At 39.2% G+C, this 12,298-nt stretch overlaps 1 protein-coding gene and 1 long non-coding RNA gene across 5 annotated transcripts in view; one reads left to right on the forward strand and one right to left on the reverse strand.

The window, feature by feature from the left end:
* Window positions 1–12,298, forward strand: part of LOC107264270 (5-hydroxytryptamine receptor 2A) — a 43,307-nt gene that overhangs the window by 29,675 nt on the left and 1,334 nt on the right. For all 4 annotated transcript variants that reach the window (XM_025081473.1, XM_015732356.2, XM_025081475.1 and 1 more), the window contains 4 exons: window positions 7,512–7,736; window positions 9,284–9,602; window positions 9,891–10,109; window positions 11,899–12,195. In XM_025081473.1, the coding sequence (XP_024937241.1) occupies window positions 7,512–7,736; window positions 9,284–9,602; window positions 9,891–10,109; window positions 11,899–12,195 (1,060 nt within the window). The remainder of the gene's footprint in view (window positions 1–7,511; window positions 7,737–9,283; window positions 9,603–9,890; window positions 10,110–11,898; window positions 12,196–12,298) is intronic.
* LOC107264274 lies at window positions 7,777–11,992 on the reverse strand. The gene is made up of 6 exons (XR_003058714.1): window positions 11,879–11,992; window positions 9,417–9,646; window positions 8,978–9,246; window positions 8,591–8,878; window positions 8,210–8,504; window positions 7,777–8,101 (listed from the first exon to the last, which is right to left on the reverse strand). It is a non-coding gene; the product is annotated as an uncharacterized LOC107264274 (long non-coding RNA).

The raw sequence follows: 12,298 nt of genomic DNA on the forward strand, positions 1-12,298 counted from the left end.
CGGCAAACCGATATTGCCTGCCGAAGACACGTCGGGGATGAAGCTCGCAAAGGAATTTCAAGTGAATCTCGCTAATTTCATCGAACGCGAGATTAACTGGAATTGCAATTTCCGTGCGATAACAATTTCGATACCGTGGAAAGTCGTCTTTGCTTTTCTTATCGGGCGAATAACGTACGTGGATCATATATTGAATTTCACGAGTCATTACTTCACCATGCGAATTGATGCCTCGCTTAGAAGTTGTCGAATTTATTTGAATACACAAGTAAGCGCTTTAAGGACTTATGGAGAATCTTCCCTTTACGATAAGCTGACCCTTCCTCGTGCGAGTTCACTGGAGAGGACCGAAAGAAATTTTTATAAGATCGTCCAACATGCGTCTAATAGATTTTCCAACATTGAGAAATCAAAAAGGACAGACGGCGGGTGAAATTTAATTGGCAAATTTTGTCGACCAATCGTCTTCTTTAATTTTATTAATTACTTAATGAAGCACTGCCCAACCGTTGTTAATAATAATTTCGACTGTTTGCTGAGCCTGTTGCCGATAACACTGTACAATCTTGTGTCTGTGTACCGTGGTACAAGTTATGTATTTACACAACAGGAAACCTTATACGTTTATGGGAATATATGCAAATTCAGGATTGCGGACCTGAGCCTAAATTGAACTCATGGAAAATTAATTAAATTAGACCCTTGCGGACTAATCGCTGTTATACTCAAAATTCAAAAATAACGTACCCAGAATATACTCTGAGAAAATTTAATCAGTGCGTCGCATAGTTAATTGCATCAGTGACTTTTAGATTGTGCTACTGCATTCATAACTTTACGTTTATGATTTTATTCAAATTGTATAAAATCAGTCTGCTTTTAAAATCTCAGCAGATAACCCGCATTCTTATTAAGATTTCGCGGGTACCGTATAAGTTTGACCAGGAATCCGATAACTTTCCAATTAGCTGATGCTCTAATTAAGTTTCACGTACGATTGCACTTTGGAAATGCATTGTGTTGCGCTTATATAAGCCCTCCGACCAATTGCGTCTGACACTTTGCTGCAGTTGCGAATACTAGAATCTTGCGGTATATATAAAAGCTTTCGCAAATTAATAATCGATAGATACCATATTATTATGCCATACAGTTCCGTTTGAAAAAGAAGCATTAATTAAAAAAAAACGTTTAATTAACTTCGGTCAGGTCCTTTTGGGAATTAATTCAAAATTTCTGTAAATCCACTTAGTATTTTTATTTTCAAGATTCATTCGCGGATCGTAAAATGCCCCTAGATGGTAGAAAGGAGTTTTTGTAAGAGTTAGGGGTGTCAAGGGAGAAAACTACCCTTCTTGTAGTATAGTGAGATTTCATTTTGTCCGAGTAAGTATTCTGTTAAAGGATTTTCTTGGACTTTTTGATATGACTGAACCAGTATATAGACACACACCTAATGTAGTGGGCCCAGTCGTTGACACTGCGCAATTCGTCGAAGCTGGAAGAAGAAGGAAAAGATAAAATTCCTCATCTCTACTACAGAATAGACATTAAACTTGGAGATGGCTTAACGAGCCAACCGGAAACGGTTTAATACCTCCCAATGCGACTCAAGTTATCTTGGGATTTAGTAAATTAAACTTGAAACGCAACTTGGCCCTCTTCGTTCGAATTGTCACTTGAGTTTGTTAACTGGGGCAAGAGGTACGTCCGACAAAAAAGAAGTTTTATCCTCGTCCCTCCACTTCCTTTGGCATTCAAGTAAACTGGAGTATCTTCGATGGACTCTCGAAGAGTTCACCAATCAAGAACCTTCGACAGCTGCTACTAATTGGCTCCTGATGGAAAATCTTTTCTACAGTCTCTGGCTATCAACCTCTTTGTTGCCGTCGTAAAGTCATTGGGGATTGGACTGCAGTTAACTTGGACTGTAAAGGAAAAGAAAAATCGAAATCAGTAAGGATTAAATTTCGTGGCTCCCAATGGCTGAGAGACAGAGGAAAAGAAAAAAGCATTCTTTGGATGAGATTGGAACGCTTGGAGTGTATAATTAATTGTGTCTTTACGTGGCAGCTAGGGAATATAAAATTGGCAACGTAAACAATTCTAGATCCATCCCCTGGAAATGCTCCCTGCGACGTCCATCAATCTCTCGTACAAGGTGGCCACATCTTATTCCGGATATAATCTTCTCTTGAAAGGCAGGCAGACGTGGATACAGTGTTGTCGAATCTTGAAAAGAAGGATACCTCCGTTTTATTTTGACCATATCCATAGGTGGTGCCTGAGTTTAGCATAACTCCTATGGTACAGATATACTTATCTATTAATATAAATTGCTACAGGATTTTCAAAAGTAATCGATGGTCCATATAAATGTTCTCTCAAATGTCAATATACACAATTATCCCTGAGGTGCGGCCCATTTAACAAAAAGCTACCTAAGCTCGCTGTAGTCATGTTGGTTGAATTCGCATAAATTCGACCCGTGTTTACTCGGATACACGTTAAACGCAGAGGGAGCTGAACTTGAATCGGTTTGGATTTACAGCCTCAATTTCACCTGTCTGGAGTAACCCCTATTGTGGCTCAGCATCCCTTACGCGTTAGGGAATTAGAGAAACGGGACATGGAATAGCGCGAATACTCTTCTGTATCATATTAATAAGCGAAATTATTTAAGGAATTGCGTTATGTTTTGTTTTTGGCCTACCGACCTTCCACTGCCAGTTCCTAAAACTGAATTATGCATGTCGCGCGTCCGAATGTGGACGATGCGATAAAATGCGATACGGTGGTGAATGTATTTTTCACGAGGACGTGAGAAGATGGTGGAATCTATAGATACACAGTGGACTCTCTCATAACTTAATGCAGAGACATGTAAGTCAAGCGAAATACAAATCACGTAATAAGAACGGCCATGGCAGTTTCCCTCCTGCTACATGTGTTAACAGTGACAATCTTCAGTTGTGCCGACTCTTGGCCTTCCATAAACTAAAAAAAAAATGTAAATTGTGAGGAATTTCATTTTGCGTAGTACCATAGTCACTTATAGTACAGTAACTAAAGGGGTTCTTATAAAACGAAAAAGGCGTCGTTTTCATCGTGAGGGAACTCGAGCTAGATACGACACTGACTAATGACGATTAATGACGGCCATAATCGATGGGCTTGATTGCTTACCGTAGTGATATTTTTATAAATCAACCACTTGGTTAAAGAGGGAAAAAAAAGTATCTTCTGCTTCTAGTTGTAAGGAGTGACTGCCAATTTGTGTCCCATATTTGTACGAATGTCTGCGTTGCTAAAATACACCAAGTGGAGAAGTCAAGTAAAATAAAAGGATGCTGCGTCGACGTTCTTATGGACGCGTCATCTTTTATCTGGAAAAAAGAAATCAAGATTGGTTATACCTGTCTGATACACCACTATATATATATATATATATGTGTGTATGTGACACATGGATGCTACAAGATGACTTAAAGTACCTGCTTCAAGTACCACTTAGTAAACTTTTTACCCCTCAACTTTTTTACATCACTCACTTAACCCCTAAAACTTCGAGAAGCTCCAGAAGAAGAGGTATAACTTCTATATATATTTTTTTTCCCCCACCAACTTTTTGCGAAGTTATTCACTGATTTCTTTTCTTTACTCCTCAACATACCGTGAGCAACAGTCTCGACAAGTGGATACTGTACCTAGACAGTCTTTGAAGTAGTCATAACCTCTGGTGCGTTTGAAGAATCAAAGAAACTGACATTTAAGTAGTTATTTTTGGGGTGTCCATAGATGTCGAAAAGTGGTATTTATTCCTTTGAAAAAAAAAGCTTCTTTCAAATTCACTTTGAGCTCTCGCTGTTCCACAACTTTGTATGCCAGCCTGTTTAACATATGGAAAAGTATACTTTGTGATCCTTGCAATTTAAACTTTGGCGCGTGATCAGCCTGACAAAAGTAGTCAACTTTTATCGCATATAGTCCAGCAGTGATTAACGTTATCAAGTTTTATATGGTATAATAAAAATTTAGATGAAAAGCGTTAACTAAGTTTTTCACAGTGTAAACACACAAGTCAGCCGAAGTGAAATTCTAACCTCTTTACGTCGACTGGCATTTGGAATCGAAGGGACAACCGTACAGTTGTAATATTCATGTTCAATCATTTTCTCATTTAACTGACAAGTTTCTCTGTGTGTATATATAAATCTGATAACGTCAAAGGAAACTTAAATGGAAGTTTAGCAACGTGCAAGGAATCTCAAGTAGGCAGAGCTATGATCAACTGTGCTATAATCGATGTGGTCAGGAAGGCTTGGTGTGGATATAAGGTAAAGGGATTTTACACCCATACAGCTTGCAGTTCCATGTCTCAGAATGATCCTTGTGCAAAGGTTATCCTCGTCCTTCTTGTGTCTCTGCGGTCTCTGACGAAGGCAGAGATTCGGAATAGGCGAGAAAGTCGTGACGGCTGCGCCATCTCGTGAGAACCACGACGAACTATTTGGATAGAATTGTTACCTACAGCAGCGTTATTTAAAATCAGAATGCAATTGTGAGAGATATATTTGTTCTACTAAACAGGTAAAAGCTTACGGCAATAATTCACGTAGTTTATGAAGTTTATGTACCTGAATTAAACAATTTTCCTTTTCTTTTTATCAGGATTTGACTACAATCAACAGTTTGGTATATCTATGCTACGTGTACAAGAATTCTGCCATTAAGGAAAGATAGGATTGGACCTGTTTATTAGTCTCTCAGTGCCCTTAAAAGGATGGAGCTTAATTAGGTCAGATTCCAAGAAAGCTCTTAAGGTCAGCCAGAACTATTAAGGGAATTGCTGTAATTTATCCATTATAATTGTATAATTGAATCAATTAATTGTAGATAGGGTGACACTTGTACCTAAGTATTATGGATATTAGTGAGGATCGGTGAGTACACCTGGAGAATAATTTGTGAAAGTTCAAGAATTCAAAAGTGCATTTTCGAGGTTATTTAGCATAGAGGATAAACCGCTGTCAGGAAAATATGTAAATTCAAAATGAAAATCCACGAGGTACGTGCTACAAAGGCAACTTAAGCAAACACGATAAAGCACACGTGTCTCAGTCAGCTGAAAATACTGCACCTTGAAACTTCTTTGGATAAGACGTACGCAGGGATGTATCCGCGCTGAAAGATTAGGAAATAAGGACAACATTTCTGTATATGAAGGATAAAGAGAGATGGCAAAAGGTTAAAAAATAAGACAAGCACTATCTAAGAAAGAGGTTAGGTTGGACGTTGGTTATTTCACTGGTGACGGATGGGTGACCGAGTAGAATATTCAAAAATAGGATTTCACGAGGAGATACAGAGAAGAAGAAGGACGAATAGGAATATAAAATGGCTGATGAGAGTCCACTTTAAAAAGCTCGCTTGCACGAACGTGTCAAAATAAAAGTTCGTATATTTCCGGCAGCCCGACAGACTGATTTCTCATGGGGTTGGTTTATCGAATCACAAAGTTTATATATATTTATGTGTACAGATAGACTTTTTCATTCTCGTTATGTTTACGCAGATACTATATGCTGATACTATATCCACATATGGGTATATAAGTGTATGTATATATATTTTATATCTGAACCACCACGTATACCGGATCATCGTTTCAGAAGATGGAACAGGATTTGTCGAACGCTTCATACATATCCGAATGAAGATAAACGGACCAATCTAAAGGGGCTGACCTCCCGCTGATCCACGACCCGAAAATGTTGAATGAAAAAAAAAAAGCTTATAAATCCGAAAATGCTTTTCCTTTAGCAGTGAACTTGACCTGTGCTATCACTTACGATCCAACATTCGTATACTACCGTATTTGCGAAGCCTAGTCTATCTGTATAACATACACTTTCAGAGTATACCCTGGCACGATTCCAACTTAAGTATGCAGGTTTTTGTAATGCCTTAAAAATTCGTTCACGATAACAATAGATAACAGATAAACGTGGCTGTTAAATGTAGTAAAATCTAATGATTGACTTTGGATTTTTTAATTCTAAAGCAGAAAATTCCAAAATTTTCGTGAAAAGTATCTAGTATTTAGAAAGACATGCTTTATACAAAGTCGAAATTGTCCACGAAAAACCAATTGCGCGTGACGAGAGTACACTATTAGGTAGACACCCAGTACGTTATACCACGTTTTCATGATAAACGTGCATTTTGACTAGATTACGAAAAATCGATAACACAATAAAAATACGTAATTAAACGAGCGTCCCGTATAACGGAGCTGCGCTCAGGGCGAGTGTCACGATAATAAACCGAGCGGTCAAAAACTTTTCAGAGAATCGATTTAATGTCGAAAATCTATTTTAAAGTTTCTTCGGGCTTTTGCCTAACAAAGTTTTGCCAGTGCGAAATTGAGTTTGTGCAAAAAAACGCAGCTACTCGGCTATCCGGCAGTGCCGAGCGACTATTTACACGTTAATCGAAACAATATTAAATATGTATCTGACAAATATTGATACAATCCATTAAAAACTAAATCGCCAATAATTAATGTAAGTTTATTGATTTTCGAATTGATCGTACTAATTATTATATGTTAGATTGAAAAACGTTTCAAGATTTATGTTGACCTTGACACGTCTAACTAGCGATTTATCAGCTACCCTCTGATATTTCCTGATAGTGGTAACCCCCTAGGCTATTCACGCTTCGATGCCTTTCTACGATTAAATTATCCAATAAAGCTTCAGACTTGCTTCCCATCATTGTATGTGCATATGTATATAGCTTTGTTGTTCCAAAGCGAGACCCTCCTTCAAATGAAATTACTACGTCACGTTACAGCCCGATAATTATTACCCACGAATCAGATATGAAATTCCTCATGCATTCCTACCTGACCCGTGAACGCAGAGGTAAAATGTTAATGAGGGTCTATAGCGTTCGAATTGTCCGTTTATTGCGAAATTCATTATCACGAGCATCCATTTTATTCGTCCTATTAACGTTTAGTTTAAAAGACATTACATAACCTGTGATTAGGAAAATAGTTGATTATAAAATTATCAACGGATCGATCGACAGTGAATTAATAAAAGAGCAATCGAAAATTTTAACACGTCATTGATCATTATACTTGACGTAATTTCTATAACATAATTTACTACCGTTCATCACGATCAAAAGACTGCGTGAAAGTTTATAAAGCTCTGGAGTTATTGAACACCCATTAAACGAAGACGAGTATCCGAACTACTTTCCATTGTTCAAGATGATCAACTTCCGCTATATAAAGTCCCTATAAAGTGACGTATCGTGCCAAGGAAAATGAAGTTTCCCTGTGCAGTCCCTTCGATAGGGTTGACCAATATAATAATAATTTCCCAGTTTGTATTAGCAACTATGTAGGAATTCAATACGTTGATTATGATGTAGTTGAATTGGTCTTCTTTCTCCTGATATACTTTGATTTGAGTATTTTTAATTATATTTTTCAGGCTACTGGCCATTCGGTGTGGTGTGGTGCAACATATATGTAACCTGTGACGTACTTGCATGTTCTGCAAGTATAATGCACATGTGTTTCATTTCCCTTGGACGTTATCTGGGCATTCGTAATCCACTACACACAAGGCATATCTCCACGAAGCGACTGGTCGGCTTCAAAATTGCAGCGGTGTGGCTGCTGGCTATGCTGGTCTCCAGTTCTATAACAGTATTAGGTAAGTTGTCCAATAATACTTGAATGACATTTTAGGTCGTCCTGTACTTGCGGTTTGAACCATCCTGGAGCTTCTATCAACTGTGGCCAAGAAATAAATTATCAACTATTGTAACGTGCTGATCCAGTATTGACTCAAAGATTCTCACTGCCAAGATATAACCATGGGAGGAATGTCGAAGAGAGAAGAAAAGTGTTGAGGAGACTGAATATTCAAGCGGAAGTCACATTCTGATTGGATTGCTTTTTAAATTCGTTTCAAAAGTTCCAGCAGTAATTGCACCCTTACAGTCTAGTGGACTACCATCGGAGAGTGTTAAACTCCGTAATGACGTATTCCTGCGCCTTTTTTTGCAGCCTCACAGCCTTCGGGAAGTGCAACTATGAGCTAAAGGGCCTTGAGGTACAAAACTGAAGCAGTAATCGCAAAGTGTAGCTTTTATACGCCAGAGGTTCATAGCCAGCTGTAACTACCTTACTCTTTCTTGCTAAACTGTAGTTCAATGACGGCTGAAAGGGCTGCGCACATTCTTAGCTGCAGTGCACTTTGAACTTTCTACCTTCCACGCGCAGCACAATGAGCCATCAGCAGCTTTGATCTCGGTGGAGAGAAATTTTCTGCTTCTTTTTCAAAATAGTCTTTCCGACGTTCGAGTATAAGAATTTCGAAAAATTCTTTTCAGATTCCACTCCTCGATGATGGATAAGGTTGGCGTTACACGTTGAAATGTTTTCTTCACTTTTTCTCCAGCTAGTGATTGACGTTGAGCTTAACAAAAAGTTAATCGGTTATTGATCCTCCCCAGATAATCCCTCGACTCGCCTTCATTTTTATATAATCTACAAAAGACGTACCGAGCGCATCGAAAAAAATTGCATTGAAGAATTTCAAAAAGCTGCACGACAATTTTTCAGTCGACTTCGGCCTCCCGACTGAACTTCTTCAGCACCGAGCACGTGTCACGTAAATGGGAATATCATGTGACAACGTTTAAACTGGGACACCCTTTACATATGGGTTGTATGTCTTAATAATTTTCAATGTTTCTCCTCCAATATATTCCCATATGAATTCTCCAGCGCTTACTCGTTTCGCCGCTAGGGGCGCTTGTCTATGTTCGTTAAGAGGATTATCGTCCTATCCTACAATAATATAAGCCAACTGATATATTTAACCACATCGTATACTTCCTTATACTGGTAAACATGATAATCTCTAAAATTTCCATTATTCGGTAATACCCATTGATGAATTCCTCCTGTTTTAACCATCCATATATGAACCTCATTACTGACAGGCATCACTGCTGTAGGCACTGTAAATAGCATTCAGTACCGATGCCATTATAATCTCCATAAAGACCAATTTCTGTGTACTTTCTCTCTTTTCTTCCTGCCACAATGTTATTACAGTTTCCGGTGGAAGACTAAATATAGCATTTCGCACCCTCTGGTGGTGCAAATGAAGAACTAGACTGGGTATTGAGATGAATGTATTTCGTGGGCCCTTCCTAGAATGAATAATATACAAGTCAAATTTATTTGCAGGTTTAATCAACCCCCTGAACATCATGCCGGAGCCAGGTCTCTGCGTGATTAACAACAGGGCGTTCTTCGTCTTCGGATCTCTAGTCGCCTTCTACATACCCATGATCGTCATGGTGGCGACGTATGTACTCACGGTGCAGCTCTTGAGGAAGAAAGCACGTTTCGTCGCGGAACATCCTGAGAGCGACCAGTTTCGCAGACTGGGGGGTCGCTTTGCGGCAGCCAAAACGTCGACTACCCCGTCGAGGTCTTCCAGAGCTTCGACCTTGTCCACGCGACATTTGTGGAGAACTTCTGGAAGCAATGCATCGAGCAGCAGGTAAATTACAGGACTCGTGTAAAATATTACACCTGAGAATTGACCTGAGAACAAACAAAAACGAGTATAGGTCATTGGGGTAAGAATTGCTTTTTGATATTATCATTGAAATTCTAATTGGCTGATTATACTCTGTTCGAAGAAGGAAGGTGAACAATTTAAACGAATAAAGTGAAAATCTTGCTTGGGGATTTTTTTAGAGAACTACTGATAGAACTTGATGCCTCATGTGATATTTTAGAGAATTGTACAATTTTTACTAAATGATAGTCAACCTTACAACCACAGGGGTACGAGTATGAGGATGAGTGTGTCTCAGCCACAGCTAAGCTTTGCGGTGAATGGTGCCGGAAATCCGGAACGAACTAGTGCAGCGGTTACGAGGACGAATGGGAAAGTTGACCAAGGGACTCAAACTCCTGAAAACATTGCCCGGGAAACACGAAATTTCACGCTGAGGTCTCTTAAGCTCCAGCTGAACGTCACACCGACAACGCTTAACCTCAGGTAGGAATTAACGGTATATTGTTTATTAGCCTGAGCTAGTAGAGACACCCTGAAAGGGAAAAGTGTTAGGTGTACGTGTTTACAAGTGTTTCTCAACCTATTGGTTAATCTTGAATCCCGTGAAATTCCACACAGTAATCCTCAGACAATACTGCAACTTAATGGGTATCAATAAAATCTTTTTTATCCTGAAGCCTAGATCAGCCTGAACGATAATCAAAGATACACGAGTAACGTGATGCATCGTTTCTGCACTTTATTGACGTCCACGTATATTCCTTTTTTAATCCCACCAATAATGCACAACGTACGTACAGGAACGGTAGAAGTGGGATAACCTATAAAAATATTACATATCCAATGCAGGCGGAACTACCCGTCGTAAAGTCGCAACGGCATCGAATATGTTTATTGTGTCGTGTATTACGTATAGTAGAGCAGCTGTTTGATAGTAGAAAATATTTTTCCATCTTGGTTGTCTAACGAGACCCGAGGAAAGGACAAAGATTACAGTTTCCATACAGGGCTTGTGGTTATTCCTTTAGTGCTCCCCATAGGCGTAGCACTCAGGGGGTAGAAAAATGTTTCGCTAAAGGAAAGAAGAATAGAGATAAAAAACTTAAAGAAAAGAAACCGTAATGTAATTTTGCGATAAGAACAATTGTATTTACCTTGCAGTTCACGGAAAGCAAAAATCCTTGAGGACGCTAAGAAATAAAAAAAGAAGAAATCTTACACGTAATATCACTATAGGTATCGTGCGAACTCACGCGTTTTATTACTCCTGGACGAAATAACAAATGGAAGAGATAAAAGGTTGCGTAACTTGAATCCCTATTTTCATCCCCGATGGCACTTATCATTATATTAACGGCATAACCTTGCTATGACAGATATATTGAGCGCCACCCAGTGTACATGTAAATTTGTCCTGACGCGTATTTTGCAATTTCGCAAGCTACCAGAATGAATGGCCATGCACATACTTTACGTGAGTCACACAGGAAATGAGTAGAGGAGGATTTTGGGCCAAGGTTAAAATTATGGGGTAGTTGACTTCCTTTTTGAAAGTGAATTTTGTGCACCAGCGCGAAGGTATAGATAATGGATATGATATATTTAGGAATTTTATCTTTTATTTTCTTATCTCTTACTCTTCTTGTTATACCTTTAGATTCATTTGTTACACGCCAGGTCGCTTTCCAATTGCTAATACCGACGACTGATAAATCGACAGCGCAAATGTTATCGACGACGAAGCTAACAAAGTTTTTCGTGTAATGAAAATCCGCGGAAACAGTTTTGTCGCTTTGGTTGGCTAGATTTACTAGTTCAATTTACTAAAGTTACAGTGTACCTAGTATAGCTTTAGTGTAACAAGCCAAATGCGAGTTAGTACCTTGAAAATATCTGGATCCTATTTTCTCGAGAATTATCTCACCAGCTCCTAGTTATTCCAAGCTTAGAGTTAAATATGTCGGTTGACAAGAATCATGTAACCGAAATTGAACGAGTCCCGGTGAGCGAACATAACCTTGATAAACTACTTTCCTGAGACTCGCTGCTCGTCCTGAACAGTGAACTGGGATAATAAACTAGCACGCTTTCGTGAATTGACATTATGCAACTGCCAGGGACTTTACGACATTCTATCTTCGAAATAATAGAACCACGATAACAGAATTGAGAGGTATAACCTCAATCTTCCAGCAAGCTTACGCTATATTGCTCGGCTAGCAGTGGAGGTGAGAAATCGAGATAAGAATTACTTGTTAAATTGAATGTTCAGGTTCCTGGCCGGGAGAACGAAAAGAAGATCACTCGCGGCTAATGCTGTGGCTACCGAACAAAAGGCCAGCAAAGTCCTGGGATTGGTGTTCTTTACTTTTGTCCTCTGCTGGGCGCCATTCTTCATACTGAATATCATCTTCGCTGCGTGTCCACGCTGCTCTGTATCGGGACACGTAGTGGACACGTGTCTCTGGCTGGGATACGTCTCGTCCACGATCAATCCAGTGATCTATACAGTCTTCAATAGAACCTTTAGGGCGGCTTTCATACGTCTGCTCAAGTGCAGATGCTCCAGGTAAAAGCTTTAACATACTGTAGACTTTGACGTCACATGCACTTTCAAACCTTCTGAGATTGGCTGCTAGGGTTGTAAGTATTTTCTGGGATGACTCGCGGTT

This window comes from Cephus cinctus, unplaced genomic scaffold (assembly GCF_000341935.2).
Source record: "Cephus cinctus unplaced genomic scaffold, Ccin1 Ccin1_scaffold0168, whole genome shotgun sequence".
NCBI lineage: Eukaryota > Metazoa > Arthropoda > Insecta > Hymenoptera > Cephidae > Cephus > Cephus cinctus.